Source organism: Mytilus edulis, chromosome 4 (assembly GCF_963676685.1).
Source record: "Mytilus edulis chromosome 4, xbMytEdul2.2, whole genome shotgun sequence".
Lineage (NCBI taxonomy): Eukaryota > Metazoa > Mollusca > Bivalvia > Mytilida > Mytilidae > Mytilus > Mytilus edulis.
In genome coordinates, this window is record NC_092347.1 from 13,108,547 (window position 1) to 13,128,089 (window position 19,543).

General features: G+C 32.5%; 1 protein-coding gene across 1 annotated transcript; it reads right to left on the reverse strand.

Annotated features, from left to right (window-relative positions):
• Positions 1-18,024: 18,024 nt before the first annotated feature.
• Positions 18,025-19,424, reverse strand: LOC139518993 (dopamine receptor 1-like). The gene has a single exon (XM_071310704.1). The coding sequence runs from the start codon at positions 19,273-19,275 to the stop codon at positions 18,118-18,120; it is 1,158 nt and encodes a 385-aa protein (XP_071166805.1). The 5' UTR covers positions 19,276-19,424; the 3' UTR covers positions 18,025-18,117.
• Between the last annotated feature and the right edge of the window lie 119 nt (positions 19,425-19,543).

A 19,543-nucleotide genomic window follows, 5' to 3' on the forward strand; every position in this document is an offset into this window, starting at 1 on the left:
GCAAGCTTTATATATATTATACAAACATGTCAGTCCCTTCGTAAGCATGTAGATCTCTATGGCAATAGCAAAACTATATAGTCTTAGAATAGCATCTTGGGATTTCTTATGTTGGTCAATTTATATAAATAATTCGAACATAGCTACAGGTTTTTTATTTGTTTTGTTTTCTTATTCGTAATTATATTCATCAATGTAAACTGAAGAAAGCAATAACTATTATTTGTTTCCCATTACAAAAAAAAATATTGTCAAACAAAGGTTAGTTATATTGTTAAATGGAAACGTAAAACAAAATTAATATTATAATTGTCAATTTTGTAGTACTACATCTATATATATGGTCACATGATGTCAAGAAATTTAAATTGTTTAGACGTTTTTAGTTCCAGATAAGAACAACATACATATAGTCTGGCTTATTAATTGTAGTATATTTAAGGTTGTATAATTTTAGTTCAACGGCTCTACATCTTAACATTACGTGAACATCAAACCATTACCCTGCAAGTTACTGAACAAGGGTACCAAAGAATCCGTTTATTTTGCACGTTAAATTAAAAGGAGTGTCGAACAACCCATTAATGGTGCATGTTTATTTGTTAGTGCAAACAAATTAGTTAAATCTTCCTATTGGAAAATGGAATGACCTTCATAAACCCTTGGTATCCGTTAATGTGATCCATATAATTTGTCAGTACAGTGTGCAGTGTCAAATTTCAGAGGCGGATTTAGAGGGTGTTTCAGGGGGCCCGCCCCCTTTTGGTTGATTATATAGGAAATCACTCCAGCATGACTTGGAGCGGGCCCCCACTTAGGCAGTCAACGGGTCCCCACTTGTGAAAAATTCTGGATCCGCCATTGAATTTGAATAAACTATGCTACCTTCAGGGTTGCATTTCTGTTGAATAACCAATGCAACTTATATGTGGGAATGAATGTCACCACTATAAGTACTTATTATTATAATACATATCGGATCTCCGTTTTATTTTGTGAATGGAGATAGTCCGGATAGACGGCGTTTATGACAAGGAAGAATCCTAAATGACCGCCCACATTTGTATTAATTGTGTCAAGTGTCTCTATATTTAGAAAAGCATTGTAACATTCTATTCAGCGAATTGCGTGACTATCTGTAAAAACATGATAGGTACATCTACAAATAAAATTTTATAGTGTCATATTGCTCTAAAATGTGGAAAAAAGACTGAATCACGAATTACTACTGTCACAAAAAGACAGAAATAATTCATTTCAACTGCGCCAGTGAATAAAAATAATATAAATATCTCAAAACGTTTTTAAATGCTCTGACCTTTCTTTTATTTAAGTGATTAAAATTCATCATTGTGTGGTAGATTTCGCAATTTTCAATATTTAAAACGGCCAAGCTTCGTTTTTTTTTTATTTGAAAGTTTATCTTTTTCGTGATGAACAATAAATATCGCATCACACTCGATGCAGAAACGTAGTTATTATACTAATATATAAACAATTATCTTTAAACTTTGCTAGATAACCTAGTTGCACAATTTAATGATATTTCAATTGTCGATATGTACCTATAATTTCTATATTTTATATAAGTCACATAAGTGATGTTGATAATAATTCTAAGCATGACTAGAACGATAAACAAGTTACAATGACCGTTGTAGCCGTACACTAATTAGCATCTAACATCTAGACATTTATTTCAGGACAGACAGATTTTCATTAGTGATTCTCCTTAAAGTACAACTGGTACATCTAATTAATCATAAATACTTAGTTCACTGATGATTCTTAGTAAGTCTACTCTCATATCGAATGTCGTCTTTTTGTGGTGCGTTTAGTGTGAGTATTTGTAAGAGGAAGGGTAGATTGTATAATTAGATGTATACCATACATAATATCTGACCAATTCAACCATCACTGGTATTGAACTGATAACAATAACGTACTAACATCACAAGATGACACACATCGAAATGGAATATTAGTTCTGCAAGTACTTTAGGAAGCGGAAGAACATGATAAAAACCAGATATGTTGACCGAAACTTCAACCGGATACAGAATGACGATGATAGCAACGGAAAGCAGAAATGATAGACGTTCAATCATGATTTTGAAATAAATAGATTGTATAGCATGTATCGATTTCCAAACTAAATCATATTTATAAAAAAAAAAAGGGCATACGATACAGTTACAGGGCAGGTAATGACGTTGCTAACGTAAAATGTTATTTTCGCGACGTCAAAATGTGACATATCGGGAAAAGATGCAGTTTTGGACTGATTTTTATCATTCAAACTGATTCAATTTGAAAACGAGTGCATGGACCCCTATTTTTTAAAACGACATTTTGTTTCATTTTGCAGGTAGATAATGTGGACCAAATTTTATAAAACTGTAAATAGTGCATTTTTTTAATTTTGATAAATAGACAGCAAAAAATTACGTTTTTTTCTCAATTCATGACCATTTGACAGATATGAGTTATTTCTGAATAAAAATGCATTAATTTTTAAGATACTTATAAAATACAGAAATTACAAAATATTTAACAAAAAACAATTTGTGTTTATCTTTTAAAACAAAAAAGTTATGACTTTCTTTCGAAAGGAAAAATACAGCCACAAATCCAAATTTTGAGCAAATATACAAAATTTCAACCTCATTTAACTCAAAAAGTAGCACATAAAGGTATGTTTTTTTATTACATATTTGATTTAATTAGGCAAAAATTAGTCTATATGGAAATTTTAAGGAACTGTAAATACAGAATCAAAACTGTATCGTATGCCCTTAACGTCCAGTTACAAGTATTTGATGCATATTCAGGACATGTTTGAAATGGATTCAATATGATCCACCTGGATTAAATATTTTAAAGATTTTCTTTTTTTCAGATTTATATGGCTTTGGACAACCCATCATCTTTATCCTATATTTGTGTTTGTGTCTGTACTTACTGTGTTCTTGTTATTGTATAAGTTATAGTTGAACAAAACCATACCAGAGCTTCGAACAATTCTTGATTAATTTGAAATGCCTGATTTTTTAAGTTTTCATGTAGTTTATGTCTTGTATTTACTGCCTTTTAAATAAACCTTAAAACTTTTTAAATTTTGAAGTTACCGAAATAACTACTTCTTGATCAGCTTTGTTCTGTTGGGTTACTGTTTATTGACGAATGGTATTTTAAAGTAAATTAAATATTTGGTCTTTTTAATATATAAATATTGATATTGCGAAATAATTTGGACTTCTGAGTTTATCACTTTTTGATGAAACAGAAAGAAAGGACTTATCCATATTTATCTTTTATGCGAAATATCTCAATAAGAAACTTTGTTCACATTTAAAGGTTGTCCCGTAATGCTTTCGTGTAGGTTGGCAAACCGCGTTGACAACTTTTTATATGGTCCAGTTATGTGTTTTTCAAGGTAAGATATCATATTTTGTCAAAAATTTACCTCACTTTTATTGACAGTCAAAAGTTCAGTCCATCTTATTTAATAGATTACCTAGAAGGCGTACTGAAATATTGCACATATGATTACAAGGAGATCAAACAACACACAAAAAGGTCATCAAGAGTTCAAAAATATTACAAATATATAAACAATACACAGGAGTGTTTACACTGTGAACAGCCTCGGTTGTTGGTCAGTCGGAGGTCTTTTACTAATATTCGATACCAAGCTGGGTCAAACTAAAGACTAAGATATTGGTGTTTGCTGTTTCTCCACCAAGCACGTAGCATTCAAAAGAAAGAGCTGGTATGTTCGGATAATAAGTTTTTTTTATCAGAGTGTCTTTGTGTGGACTGCTGCCTTGTAAGTTAGCATGTTAAACATTGAACTTGTCAGTCTCAACGCAGGATTTATATCACAATAACATGTTCTTGTCCTGAATATGCATATATCTGACGCTGGATGTTAAACATACCGTTAATCAATCAATCTATAAAAAATGTCAAGTTTTTCTTACCAAAGAGAATATCCTGAATAATATTTTGTCTGTGTTATGTTCAAGAAATGGACCAAATTGAATGATAGTCCTTAACTGAATACCTAAATGATACCAGCGTCTTCAAAGTGCTCACGAAACCCCCTTCTAAACTGTTACCATCAATCTTATCAGCATTAAAAAGCCGTGCATCAGAGTTATTGTGAACTATCTATTCAAGGGGTGGTGGTAATCAGATGTGGATACCACGAATTATAAAGATGATCTTTTAAAGTACATACAGTCGACGGCTTCTTCCTCTGGCAATATTATTATTAACACGTTTGATTTCTCCTTCACACGTGTATCCCCAATTCCAAGTATCTTGTTTTAGGGAAGGATAAGTCATACTTTGAAAACACACTGATTAATACAAAAACCTTCCTGAAACTATAATTAACTTATGCTTGATTGTTTGATTGACAAGATATTTGTTACTTTGTGATGACGTAACAAGAAAAGAAAAAAACGATCGTTATTCTCATGGGAATCAACTGTGCTCCTAATCGACTTGTTCTTTTTTTCATAGAAGGTAGACTCCATTTGGTCTATTGTTGAGAGTTGTCTCATAGGTAATCATACCAGACCATCTTTTTTCATAAGTGTACGAGAGCTTCTTTTGCAGAAGACATGAAGATAGCATTATCCTTTAACTTCACGTTCTGCTTTATATATCCAATTGAACTTGAAATAAAGGTTTCAAAATATAAAGTAAATATTGTCTATTATTTTGACTTACATCTAAAAATTGACGAATAAGGGTCGGTTCCAAACACCAAAACAATAGAGATGATTTGTGAATTTAATATTTCTATGTAGCAACATTCCAGCAGCACATGCATATGCAGTATTTATCTCTCGAATGATACTATATACTAGAGATTAAATGTTCTTACATGATTTTATTAATACAGGGTTGTTGCTCACATGTGACCTATAGTTGTTAATTTCTATCTTATTTGGTCTCTTGTGGTGTCTTATTTTATAATTATCACCGAATCTGTAAATCTATTTTTAGCACAACTGGTGCCACATGTGAAGCATGATCTTACTGGAACACCTGAGATCACACCTAGTTTTTAATGAGGTTGCTCAGTCTTTAGTCTCACGTCGTTTCCCAGACTGTTGTTTGCCTGTTGTTTTATTTTTCGTTTATTTTGCAGTGACCTTGTCAGTTTTTATTCTACTTATGAGCTTGTATATGCCTTTGGTAGATCAGCCTCTATACTTGAAATCACCCAGTCCAAAAAGGTCATTCTAGTTCTCAACGAAAATGAAATCCTTGCTACGTGACGTAAGCAAACGCACCTGATGACGAGTTGATGGTGTAGCTGTTGGTTGATAGATATATCATTGACGTGTATCGATATCATTTTTATTCAAATCTAGTTTATTTGTCTATCAATTATGTTGATATGTATACAAATCCTTAAAACATTTACAAGTGATCACGGTGAATTACATTTATCCGCTTATATTTATTATTGACTTTTATTTAGGAACGTCTGATCATTTCCATTTCAAATTTTATGCAATGGCATTCCTTCAATACAAGTAAATGTATTTAAAAAAAATAACCACAATGTGTTACTTCATAAGAACCATTAAATTGTAATACAAACTGTAAATCTGGAGAAGATACTACAAAAGGTTATTTTTGACATCGCACAAGTTCAAATGTTCATGTACTGCTCATAGCGTTGTTGTATTATATCTACTCCGAAATTATACAGCCGCATATATTAGAGTTTATGACGGCTTGGTTACAAATCAGCAGGTTATACTATCATGAGCTTGCTTTTGGTAGCTGATATAGTGTTTGTAAGGTATAAATTGTTAATCTTAATTTGTTTTTTTTTGTACATGTGTTCATAATTGAATGAAAAACTTGAGATAGTTAACTTTTTAAACTGTCCTTTGTGCATGGGTCATTGTGAATGGCAGATTATGAAGTAATGTCAAACTTCATATTCTTTATAGACCTAATTTTGAGCTCTCGGTGTCTTTTTGTTGTTGTTGGGTTGATGTCACATTAATGTATACTTGTCATTTGTTATTCATATATTTATCTTATAAATCGAACTACTGAATATTAGTTTTACTCACAATGCATATAATTGGTCATCTATATCAAACGACTTTCTTCCTTTTTACATTTTTTTACATTTAAAAAAAAAGAAAAACGGACGAACCAGGATGATAACCACTAACCACCAGTATAAAAATATCTAAAATAATCAATGGAACAATAACAAACCATCAGTCTAAAAAGGTCTGACATCACCAATGTGACAATCACGAACCATCAGTCTAAAAAGGTCTGACATCACCAATGTGACAATCACGAACCATCAGTCTAAAAAGGTCTTACATCACCAATGTGACAATAACAAACCATCAGTCTAAAAAGGTCTGACATCACCAATGTGACAATAACAAACCATCAGTCTAAAAAGGTCTGACATCACCAATGTGACAATCACAAACCATCAGTCTAAAAAGGTCTGACATCACCAATGTGACAATCACGGACCATCAGTCTATAAAGGTCTGACATCACTAATGTGACAAAGACAAACCATCAGTCTAAAAAGGTCTGACATCACCAATGTAACAATCACGAACCATCAGTCTAAAAAGGTCTGACATCACCAATGTAACAATCACGAACCATCAGTCTAAAAAGGTCTGACATCACCAATGTGACTAAGACAAACCATCAGTCTAAAAAGGTCTGACATCACCAATGTGACAATCACAAACCATCAGTCTAAAAAGGTCACAAACGCCATTGGGACAATCACAAACCATCAGCCTAAAAAGGTCTGACATCACATTAGAGACAATCAAAAACCATCAGTCTAAAAAGGTCTGACATCACCAATGTGACAATCACGAACCATCAGTCTAAAAAGGTCACATACGCCATTGGGACAATCACAAACCATCAGCCTAAAAAGGTCTGACATCACATTAGAGACAATCAAAAACCATCAGTCTAAAAAGGTCTGACATCACCAATGTGACAATCACGAACCATCAGTCTGAAAAGGGTCTGACATCACCAATGGGACAAAGACAAACCATCAGTCTAAAAAGGTCTGGCATCACCAATGGGACAATCACAAACCATCAGCCTATAAAGGTCTGACATCACCAATGTGATAATCACTAACCATTAGTCTATAAAGGTCTGACATCACCAATGTGACAATCACAAACCATCAGTTTACTAAGGTCAGATACGACATTGTGACAATTACAAACCATCAGTCTTAAAGGTCTAAACCAAATTGTGAAAATGACAAACCATTAGTCCAAAAAGGTCTGACATCACATTAGGTACAATCACAAACCACCGCCTTAAACATCACTTCAAGGACAATCAAACCAATCAGTCTTTAATAAACAGGACTTCACATTGTAACCATAACAAAACATCAGTCTAAAGAGTTCTGACATCACCGAGACCGACACTATTCTACAAATCATGAACCGCGATGATACATGTGATATGTTCTGGAATGGAAAGATGTTACTGTCCTGCTATTGATTCCTATACAATTGTTCATGTCAAGAAAACATCTGTAGATATGTACTGTTAACAAGATATATCAATGAGAATTAATGATTAAATTACAAAATGTAAATACCAAGTATAACTAACCATAATTAGCAAATAACAGGTAAAAAGAACCGATCTAACTACATTGTATGCAAAAAGAAAATCAGCAATTAAAATCAAGAACAATACACAAAACGAATGAAGGGAATAAATTGTGATGAAAAAGTGCAAGGAAATCAACTGCTATAAACGATAGCTAACAACCAAAAATAGAAAGTTTTGGAAATAAGCTCGGAAGGGTAAGCATACTAGTATCCTGTAAACAACCCCACAATGTTCGGTTTTGTAAAGTGGTCAAGGATATTTCAAGTGGACACTATAAAACATTGGCTTCCCAGATTCTATCAAGTTTGAAAGACAACATACTGTACGAAAATGGCAACGCTGTTTGAAATATTATAGTCTGGAACTATAAATTAAACATAGCACCGTGGTACGCATGTCTGGAATCGACATCATGTTAATATTGCCCTTTATCTGGCATTGACAACAGGCTAATATTATCCCCAGTCTGGCATCGATAGCATATTAATATTACCCATATTCTGAAATCAGTAGCATACTAATATTACCCTCATTCTGAAATACCTCCAGTATGAAATCGTCAGCGAGTTAATTTTAACATCAGTCTAAAATCGACCACATACATGTTATTATTACCCTTAGTCTGGCATTGACATCATGTTAATATTACCCTTAGTCTAAAATCGACCACACACATGTTAATATTACCCTCAGTTTGGCATTGACAGCATGTTTATATTACCCTTAGTCTAAAATCGACCACATGTTAGTATTACCCTGAGTTTGGCATTGACAGCATGTTAATATTACCCTCAGTCTGGAAGCAACAGCATGTTAATATCACCCTCAGTCTGGAAGCAACAACATGTTAGTATTACCCTCAGTCTGGAAACAACAACATGTTAATATTACCCTCAGTCTGGAAACAACAGCATGTTAATATCACCCTCAGTCTAAAAGCAACAACATGTTAGTATTACCCTCACTCTGGAAACAACAGCATATCAATATTACCCTCAGTCTGGAAACAACAGCATGTTAATATTACCCTCAGTCTGGAAGCATTAGCATGTTAATATCACCCTCAGTCTGGAAGCAACAACATGTTAGTATTACCCTCAGTCTGGAAACAACAGCATGTTAATATTACCCTCAGTCTGGAAACAACAACATGCTAATATCACCCTCAGTCTAGAAGCAACAACATGTTAGTATTACCCTCAGTCTGGAAACAACAGCATATCAATATTACCCTCAGTCTGGAAACAACAGCATGTTAGTATTACCCTCAGTCTGGAAACAACAGCATGTTAGTATCACCCTCAGTCTGGAAGCAACAACATGTTAATATTACCCTCAGTCTTGAAACAACAACATGTTAATATTACCCTCAGTCTGGAAACAACAACATGTTAATATTACCCTCAGTCTGGAAACAACAACATGTTAATATTACCCTCAGTCTGGAAACAACAGCATGTTAATATCACCCTCAGTCTTGAAGCAACAACATGTTAGTATTACCCTCAGTCTGGAAACAACAACATCTTAATATTACCCTCAGTCTGGAAACAACAGCATGTTAATATTACCCTCAGTCTGGAAACAACAGCATGTTAATATTACCCTCAGTCTGGAAACAACAGCATGTTAATATCACCCTCAGTCTGGAAACAATAGCATGTTAATATTACCCTCAGTCTGGAAACAACAGCATGTTAATATCACCCTCAGTCTGGAAGCAACAACATGTTAGTATTACCCTCAGTCTGGAAACAACAGCATGTTAATATTACCCTCAGTCTGGAAACAACAGCATGTTAATATTACCCTCAGTCTGGAAGCAACAACATGTTAGTATTACCCTCACTCTGGAAACAACAGCATATCAATATTACCCTCAGTCTGGAAGCAACAACATGTTAGTATTACCCTCAGTCTGGAAACAACAACATGTTAATATCACCCTCAGTCTAGAAGCAACAACATGTTAATATTAACCTCAGTCTGGAAACAACAGCATGTTAATATCACCCTCAGTCTGGAAACAACAGCATGTTAATATCACCCTCAGTCTGGAAGCAACAAAATGTTAGTATTACCCTCAGTCTGGAAACAACAGCATGTTAATATTACCCTCAGTCTGGAAACAACAGCATGTTAATATCACCCTCAGTCTGGAAGCAATAACATGTTAGTATTACCCTCAGTGTGGAAACAACAACATGTTAATATTTCCATCAGTCTGGAAACAACAGCATGTTAATATCACCCTCAGTCTGGAAGCAACAACATGTTAGTATTACCCTCAGTCTGGAAACAACAGCATGTTAATATTACCCTCAGTCTGGAAACAACAGCATGTTAATATTACCCTCAGTCTGGAAACAACAGCATGTTAATATCACCCTCGGTTTGAAATCGACACACGTTGATATTACCCTCAGTCTGAAGGCAACAACATGTTAGTATTACCCTCAGTCTGGGATTGACAGCATGTTTATACTACCCTCAGTCTGGGATTGACAGCATGTTAATATTACCCTCAGTCTGGAATCGACAGCATATTAATATTACTCTCATTAATGAAATCAGCACCAACCTGCCGCAAATTACATTCCTTTCTCATTTGAAATGAATAAATATTAGACGCAGATTACAATAAACACATATGCAAAACATAAATCTCTTTAAACGTCATTATGACAATATGATTTTAAATGTACTAAGTTATCTTTTATTCACTTTTTCCATTGAACAGTTTCTTAGCAAAATTGAAAATAAATAGTTAAAATGTGTCGGTAATGTTTTATAATGTGCCCGTAATGTTTTATGAATGATTACCTCGTTTCAACTTGGGTAGAGAAAATTTGTAATTAAATTCTAAACTTGGAATGAATATATCTCTGTCACCCATTATTATTTTGTATTAAGATAAATGGTAGGATAACATTATATAGAAATGTCTGACACAACAACTGTCAAATAATTATGCTTATTGTCTGCCAACCACTGTGACATATTAAATATTTTTATTTAACGCAGTATTTGTTGAAAACAAGGAGCAAGGAACTATGGACCGTGTGTAAATACACTTAAACGACATTTTATTCTATAGTATAGATCAATTAAACAGTAATTATTTGCTTTCTATAGCTTTATGATAAAGAAAAGACCCTTTATTTCAATGCTGAAATGAAAAGAATAAACTGTTTCAGTAAATAAAAAGTATGTTTGGTTAAGGTAAATGAAAAGATTTAAAACTTCCTTACTTCTCATTTTTCATTTGCGAACACATTTCTGTAGAACATTTTACAAATTTCATATTTAGAAATATCTAAGCAGATAAAAGATATACCACTACCTTTCTTACATAATACTTGAAACACGGATGTTTTTCCGTAAAGAATAACCGAGGGATGCATTTGATAGCCAATCTCTATATACTGGTTCCCAAAGATCTAGGAACAGTATATATGTAGTTCATAGTAATGAAAACAAATTGTTGAACTTTGAAATCTAAGTGAGAAGATCAATATCAAAACCTTTTATAAGATAAACATAATATTTTCAATTTGATTAACTATTTTGAATAAACAAGTTTAGGCAATGTCATACGGATATGTATATCTCGATAAAAACCCTGTTTCGTAATACATTGTAATACTTGAATGATGTTAATATAATGATTAATCTGGTAGGTCAGGAATTAGACTGAAAACTACTATGATTACCTAATTATTTGTAATTTTGTTTTAAAAAGAACAAAAATACATTGTTTGGAATGAAAATGTCCTTTTCTTTTCGTGTTGTCCTGTGCTATTAGCATTGATTTTGACAGATATGAGTCACGAAAACGTGTAACGAAACTACCAGGCTATACATCGAAATAATTTAAAGATGTTCTTGTTTTTGGTAAATGTTTACTTTGCCAATGTACATGCACATAATGACGTATTCAAATTGGTGCACAAACAGATACGAATTACGAAATACATTGTCCCTTTCAAACACAATACAAAATTGATTTGAAACACCTAAAACATGAATTTACTGAAGTCTGATTGTAACACAACATAATTTTAGTCGTTATAATTGCAATTTAGAAATATATTTTTTAGAAAGTAATTTTCAACATTACGACGGACTTATTTTACTTTTTTTAATGACTTATTAGATTACTTGTAGTGAATATTGTCCATTGCAAATTTATATAAAAGCTTTTAAACTTAACTAAACAATTTTCACTTCATAAAACTTTGCAATAAAACAACAAATCCAAATGCATATGTCGCCAGCTGAATTGTTGACTCCATGAGAAAACATGTTCAATGCCAGGTTGTTTTTTAACCAATTTAAGTTTGCATTTATGACAAATTGTTACGAATTGTGAACTGAACCAATACTGCTAGAAATATCTTGATATCAGCAATCTATTAGCTCAAATGTTGACATTATCAACCAAATAGAACTAAATTGATACAGTTTTCGAAAAAGAAGCTAATTAAAAGTACAAAATGTATATCTAAATCATGTTCTCACTTTTCAACTTTTTTCAGTGATGGATTTATGCATTTTCCCAAGGATTTGTCAGTATAGTCTTACTATACAAATCCTTGATTTTCCCTACACTTCTGTCGAATTTTTTTTCGGTATGAATGTATTTAGACTATACATGCATTGGAAAAAAGTGAATGCTATCACAGTTATCATACATGATTTCTACAACAAAACATTCACAAAAGAAACCAAACCATAATGATGCCTAAAAGTTAGGCCAAAAATGTAAATTGATAAAATCTTTCATGGCCATATAGATAATTTGATATCGATATCAGATCTTGCTCGTTCTAATACTTAAGAGCAGACAGTAGTTTTAAAAGAACAGACAGGAAACCTACAGCAGCTAAAGAAACAGTAATTAGGCTTAATAGACAGTAAGTGGGAATTCAAGTATCAATTGGAACTTTATATAGACCAGTAACCAAAATCAATGACCCCGAGTCAACATGAACCGCGCATATTGTTTATTTGTACTAATATGTCTTTAAAACTCTATTGATTACAGAGGTCGATGTATTTGGAGGAAATTATAGGTTAAAACTGTTACAATTCAATATCACTTAGAATTGTGGTCGATTCTACTTGTAATTAATACTAAAAAGAAACTGTAACACGTCTGCCAATAAAAAAAATATAAAGTGTGTTTCATTTGGGGACATCAGCATCAGTAAATGTTGTCAAGTGGTTCAAATTTCCACTTAGGTTTTGCACGTGTCAAGAGTGGATTTAATTTAAGAATCAATTAACTAAATATCTTCAACTCGACTTGTTGTTATCTAATAGTTCAAACAATTTAGTTTAGAATATAGATAATTCGAAATCTTCAACATAGCAGCTATCTAACATAATTCTCAAATTAACTTGCTATCATACTTTAAAACATTTTTATCTATTGGTTATAACATTTTATAAATAGTCAATATTACTCGAACTATAACAATGATGTTCTTTTCAAAATTACACGTTTTATGAAAATAAGAAAATACAAAAGAAGCAATCAAACGTCGTAAGTCAAAGATAGCACTAAAAGAAGAAGGACTAAAATACAAATAAACAAAGCAGACAAATCAAGCAGCAAATTTAAGTTTAGATTGTCATCTACAAACTCATCATTGACATCGGCTACGCCAGACGCACGTTTCGTCAGCAAAAGACTCATCATTGACGCCCAATAAAGGCTTAATAAAATAAAGTAATAAATTTAAGAACATTCAAAGATTCAGCTTTGGTTCTATTTTGGTTTTTCAAAAGAGAATACCGTTACGCTGCCATCATTTTTCATGTCGTTTTTTACCTGTTTATAGGTCCTCGATTACACTGTTTATCAGTACTTAACGCCAATGATGGTTAAATAATTACAATAAAATTATAATGATGAAATTATTAAGTATGATGATTATTTATGAATACGTCAATATCTCACCAGGTAAGCAGATTCAAACCCAGATTCCTCGGAAGTTAGAGAAATTCAAAATCACAGTGATTCTGACAGTTTCTATAATAATTACCTAATGAGGGTTAAACGAGCATCTAATTAGATGAAATTGAGAGATTTTGACTCGCAGCCAGAAAAAAAAGAAACACTGTACAACCAGAAACTTGCGTTTGTTTTTGTTTATATCGAGATTGTTTTTAATTCTGACCTTTTTAATGCATCAGCTGGTTTATTGGTAACAAGACATAAACATTGTGATGATTAAATCCACCTTACAGAGGAAAAGTGAAATAAAAAATGACTTATGTTGACGTATGTAAGTTTCAAAAACATACAGAAGAAAATAAAGTTGTTTGCAAAATAAGCTTGAATATTTATGGTTCGGATTTATTCTGGATATGAATGAAAAGAGTGTGGAGTATACATCAATCTAATTAAAAACCGATCTCTCATCGCTCCTGTTTCTGATATGTCGCGTGGGAGATCTAACGAAACCGGCTTTGAGGTCACATGTGAGTGAACTAAAAGTTATGAATTTATAAAGATATGCAAATGAGTTGACGACCTATTAATAAGCCAATCAAATAAGTTTATGAATTATTTTGACTGACGATTTCGTCTTAAATAAAATGAGTTACATCCCTTTGCCTTACGTTAAACTTCCAAGATCGTGGAAGACTCAATTTCATTGGTTGAAAAAGACACACCTACGAGGTCACTCACATGTGACCTCAAAGCGGGTTTCGTTAGATCTCTCACGCGACATATCAGAAACAGGAGCGATGAGAGATCGGTTTTTAATTAGATTGGAGTATACATGTACATATCAAAGACAACTAAATAATCTGGGCGTTTATTAAGTTAACAGTTTATATAGCTGACTATGCAGTATGGGCTTTGCTCATTGTTGAAGGCCGTACGGTGACCTATAGTTGTTAATGTCTGTGTCATTTTGATATTTTGTGGATAGTTGTCTCATTGGCAATCATACCACATCTTCTTTTTTTTATATTGAAGCATTTAAAGTCACCTTATGTTGTGAAGAGTTGTCTCATTGGCAATCATACCACATCTTCTTATCTTTAAAATATGTCTATGCTTTGTTTGTTCTCTCGTGTTGTCAGATTGCTGCCTTTTTAACTATTCCCATTTAATATCTTCTTTTTTTTATATTCTACGTTTAATCCTTTTTTACTATTCATTTGCACTCATATATATACATGTAAAAGCGTGCTGTAGTGGAGATAAAAGACTGAAGTGTTCATACACAAGTATCGAAAATACATATGCATCTGTTGGCCTTCATATTTTCTGTATAAATTCATAATTTGGATGTTAATGTGCACGTTATAGGTTCGATCGTCTCGTACAGCAACCCTTTAGTCGATCAATAAATCAATCCTAATGCAAAAAGGAATTTTAAAATTTGAAGTCACGTTCGAGGTCAAGAACATTTTTTAAGCTTTCTTGCTAAAATGTTTTACTTTGACCAGTTGTGTGTATATAAAAGACACCTTGAATTGATTTTCTTATAATACGTTATTTGAAAATTTTTACAACCATGCAATAAGATATTCATAGAATGCAACGTTATTTTAAGAACAGCTAATAAAATTCCAACATGCACATGTTTGTAAATATCAATTTTCCGTTTTAAGAAAGAACAAATAATAAAATTCTGCATGCATCAATGTGTAGTCAGAGTAGCATGATATATTTAATGTTATATAAATTGCTCGATTAGTCAAATCTTATATGTTAAATGAAGTAATTTGAAGCAATAGAATTTTTAAACACATGATTGTATAAATATTTCTCTAGAATAAATGTAAATAATTTTATTTTTAAGAAAAGAAACCATTCGTTTGGAAAAAAAATGTCTTGGAATCTGCTGGGCCTTTCTGTTTTCACAGTGGCTCTGTACACATTGTCAAGCTCATTTTGCTCACGTGAAATACACTATGAAATACACCTCGACCGACCTTATACGTGAAACTCGCATGAACATTTTCACGTGAATTGAGACCCACATATATCTCAGGTAATGCTTCATGATTTTAATTAAATTTGAAAATTAAGATGTTGCTAGAATAATTTTATTTGGAAAATTCACACGAGTTTTACTGGTGTGAAGTTTCCCTATTTATATTGTTTTGTTTGTACTATCTGTCTTAGTAGCTTTATCATTGAAGTATTCCACACTTCTCTTCTGTTTTTGAATTATATTTAAAAAGAATGAAAGCATGTTGTATAAAAACTTTTACGGTGATAATCAGTTTAGTGATAGATTACATCCCATTGGATGCCTCGTTTTAACCTGCTTTAAACTATTTTTGTAATAATATAGCTGAAACTTAATTGAAATTTTAACATGGCAAACAGGTACAATTCAACCATTATTAAAGTAATTCAAAATTTTCTTTCTTAACGATAGAATGACACAAAAAAACATAAAACTACATAACGAGCTCTCTTTACTGCAGCATGATTTTAATAAAAGGGATTCATAGTATGTATTTCTGTTGACATGTCACACGGTAATATGTTTAATTTACCCTTTAAATGAAAGCTTTTCAAATTATTGTCCCGTACTTTTCATTATTCGGAAGAAATACTTCAAACTCGATCCTTTACAGGCTGCAAATTGTCACAAATTTAGATAACTTTCAAATTGGTTTGCCTCAATGTTGTCTGATGTGAAAAAAATCAATACGATTTTATTGCGTTTTTCTATGTGATTGCGCCAAACCTATTTGTCAAATCTAGGATTAAAATAATCATGTTTCCTAATTTCACAGAAAAGGTAGTTGAGCTTAAATCCAAGCAGTCAACCACTAAAACTATTTGAGTGAAATGAAGAAACTCTGCATCATACGAAGAGAAAAAAATAACATGAACTTCATGTATATTGATACTGGATACCTAATTTGTAAATAATCTAAACGCACGGTTTCTTTTAACAATATCTTACTGGCCAAAAGATAAGATTAGAACATTCTACTTATAATAGATATTATTTCATTTTGTAGCTTTTTCATAAAACCTTCACAATCAAGTTATGAGTTTTAAAAACATCATATAACATTTGAAAATTAAGCTTATCTTAATATCTAACTTAATATATATGAAAAATACATTAAACGATGTTAAAAATGCTTTCGCAAATTCATTGTTAGTCTGCTGTAATTGGTGTATGCACCTAATTTCTCTTTTTCTATAACATGTGTTGTATGTTGTTATTAGGGAGCTACCATTTGATTTTTATGGGGGGGGGGGGGGGGGGGGTTAGGATGAAATTTGAAAAAAATAGGCAGGACAGGAGTTTTGAGTAAAAAAAAAAGGCAGGATGAGACACTTGCAAAAAAAATAGTCAGGACGACAATTTAGTTAAAAAAAGTCAGGATAAACTAAAAAGAAAAAGGCAGGACCGAACAGAGTGAAAAATAAAAAGGCAGGACAGAGATTACAGCTAAAAAAAAATGCAGGACAAAATTTTTCATCCTATTTAAATGGCATGACTTTTTGGCCTTTTTTATTTTTGGTTTTATTACTCCTGATTTTTTTGTAGACGAAACATCTCTGGGGTACAACACTGTTATCCTGGTATCTATGGCGAGTTTATTTATAACAAAGCAATACAGAGCTGTTCTACTGCTGAGAAATGCAGAAATAAACATTCGATGCAAATGTCAGAGCACACAGCTCGTCTTTCAAAACCGACCTTCACCAGATAGATACTTGTCTTAATTTTGGTCAATCCAAATAAATAAATCATTCAAGAGCAAACACATGTAATTAAACAATAATATTTGGCTTTTATAAGAAAATACTGACCGCCTTCATGATAACACTTGATAAAAGCAGCTTTCATGTGACAGGATGTATAAATAGACTTATCTATGTATATCTTATCCTATATATTGTATTAGAGTATCGACCAGAGAAATGTTTTGTCGTCCACAGACTGTGATATTGTGACCTCCGGACATTTTTTGTTTTTATAAAGTGTCTTCTTCATATAACTGATCAGTTGTGGATTAAATTATTTAACGTTGTCGAATGTGTAGGCATCAAGGTTGTGTAAAACAACAACCGTCATAATATTGTTTAATGTAATAATCAAGAAATTTGGTTTTAAATTGTATTGAAGAGAACTTCAAAATGATTTATTAGTCATGGGAAATTACTTGTAAATTAGATTTTATAAAATTATTCGATTGTTTGCATCATCAAACATTAAAAAAAATCAGTAAACCACTACAATACGATACAAAGAAGAAAAATGAATCGTTTTGATTGTTGTGTTTGTTGACGTGAATGAGATTTTATCCCTTAAAGGCCATTTGTTAATAAATTCAATTTACACAAGCATCAAATTGGCTGAAATACATTTTTATATAAATAAAATATCTTGATTATAAATAATGATTATCATTAAATAGGTATATTTACATTTATCACAATTTGTTTCACAAAGCAGTTACCTTGTCCTTTTCCAATAGTTCTTTTGTTTGAGCGCCGTTTTCCACGGTTCTCATCGTGTACTCGGGTTTGGAATAGGAATTGTTAGGACTACGATAGGCGTAACCGTTTCTATGTTCTATGGAGACACAAGACTTTGGGAATAAAATACGTCTAAATGCGTCTCGGAATTCCTGATTGAAGATACTGTAAATAATAGGATTTAAGCACGAATTTACGTATCCAAGCCATGTTAATATTTTGAATAGAATTAAAGGAACACATTTACAAAATGCAGCTATAAGGTTGATAATGAAAAAAGGCAACCAACAGAATAAAAATACACCTACAATAATTCCCAAAGTCACTGCTGCTTTGTGATCTTGGCTAGAACTATTTTTGCCACCACCAAACTGTGGTGTTTGCGTTTTCTTTATACTTTTAACATGTCGACGTGCGTAGCAATATAACTGTATATAAATAGCTAACATTACAATACAAGGAATATAAAAGCTGATTGTGGACGAAACAACTGAATACACTGGATTTAACTCCATGGCACACACATTTTCCTCCAATGGTTTGCCTCGATCCTCTGCGTTCTTATGCCACTCTAAATGTATAGGGATGAACGAGATCGCACAAGACATAATCCAAACTGCACTTATCATGGCGGCAATTTTCTTCCAGTTCATCCAATTCTCGTATCGGAATGGATCTCTAATGTGTATGTATCTATCGAGACTTATGACACACAGATTTAGTATGGAGGCTGTGGAACACATGATATCGCCAGATATCCAAATATCACAAAATGTAGCTCCGAATATCCACTTATCAAGAATGTCATTGATAACAGCAAACGTCATCACAAGGATAGCTACTAGTAAATCTGCTATAGCTAACGATACCAGTAATAAATTATTAAGATGCTTTAAACGTCTGTCAGTAAAAACAGCAACGCAGACTAAAATATTCCCGACTATCGCTAGGATAATGAATAGAGATAATATGGTCCCAATAATAATTTTTTCAGCCAATTGGTATCCGCTTCCAGTTGCCTCTTCGTTAGTATTGTTCGAGACATTTGTGCTATTTATAGTATCAAAAATTGTATAATTCGGACTATCCGAAGATAGGTCCAATATAGAAAAATTTGTTATCATAGTCCCGAATCATTAGTAAGTCCTGAAGAGAATAACCCATATCTAACTGACATAATCTTAGCTAGTTAGAAGTCCAACAAACATCCAGATCGATTTGGAACACACTGACACTCTTTACCACTTTATTCCATGTAAACAACGCTTTAATTTTATGTACACACTTTATAAATACCGACGGTTTGTTTTCTTTTCCACTTTAAAATTCAATATTTGCTTCGATAATTGCATTTTTTCGCATGAACTCTCTGTATTGAATATTCCTTCCAAA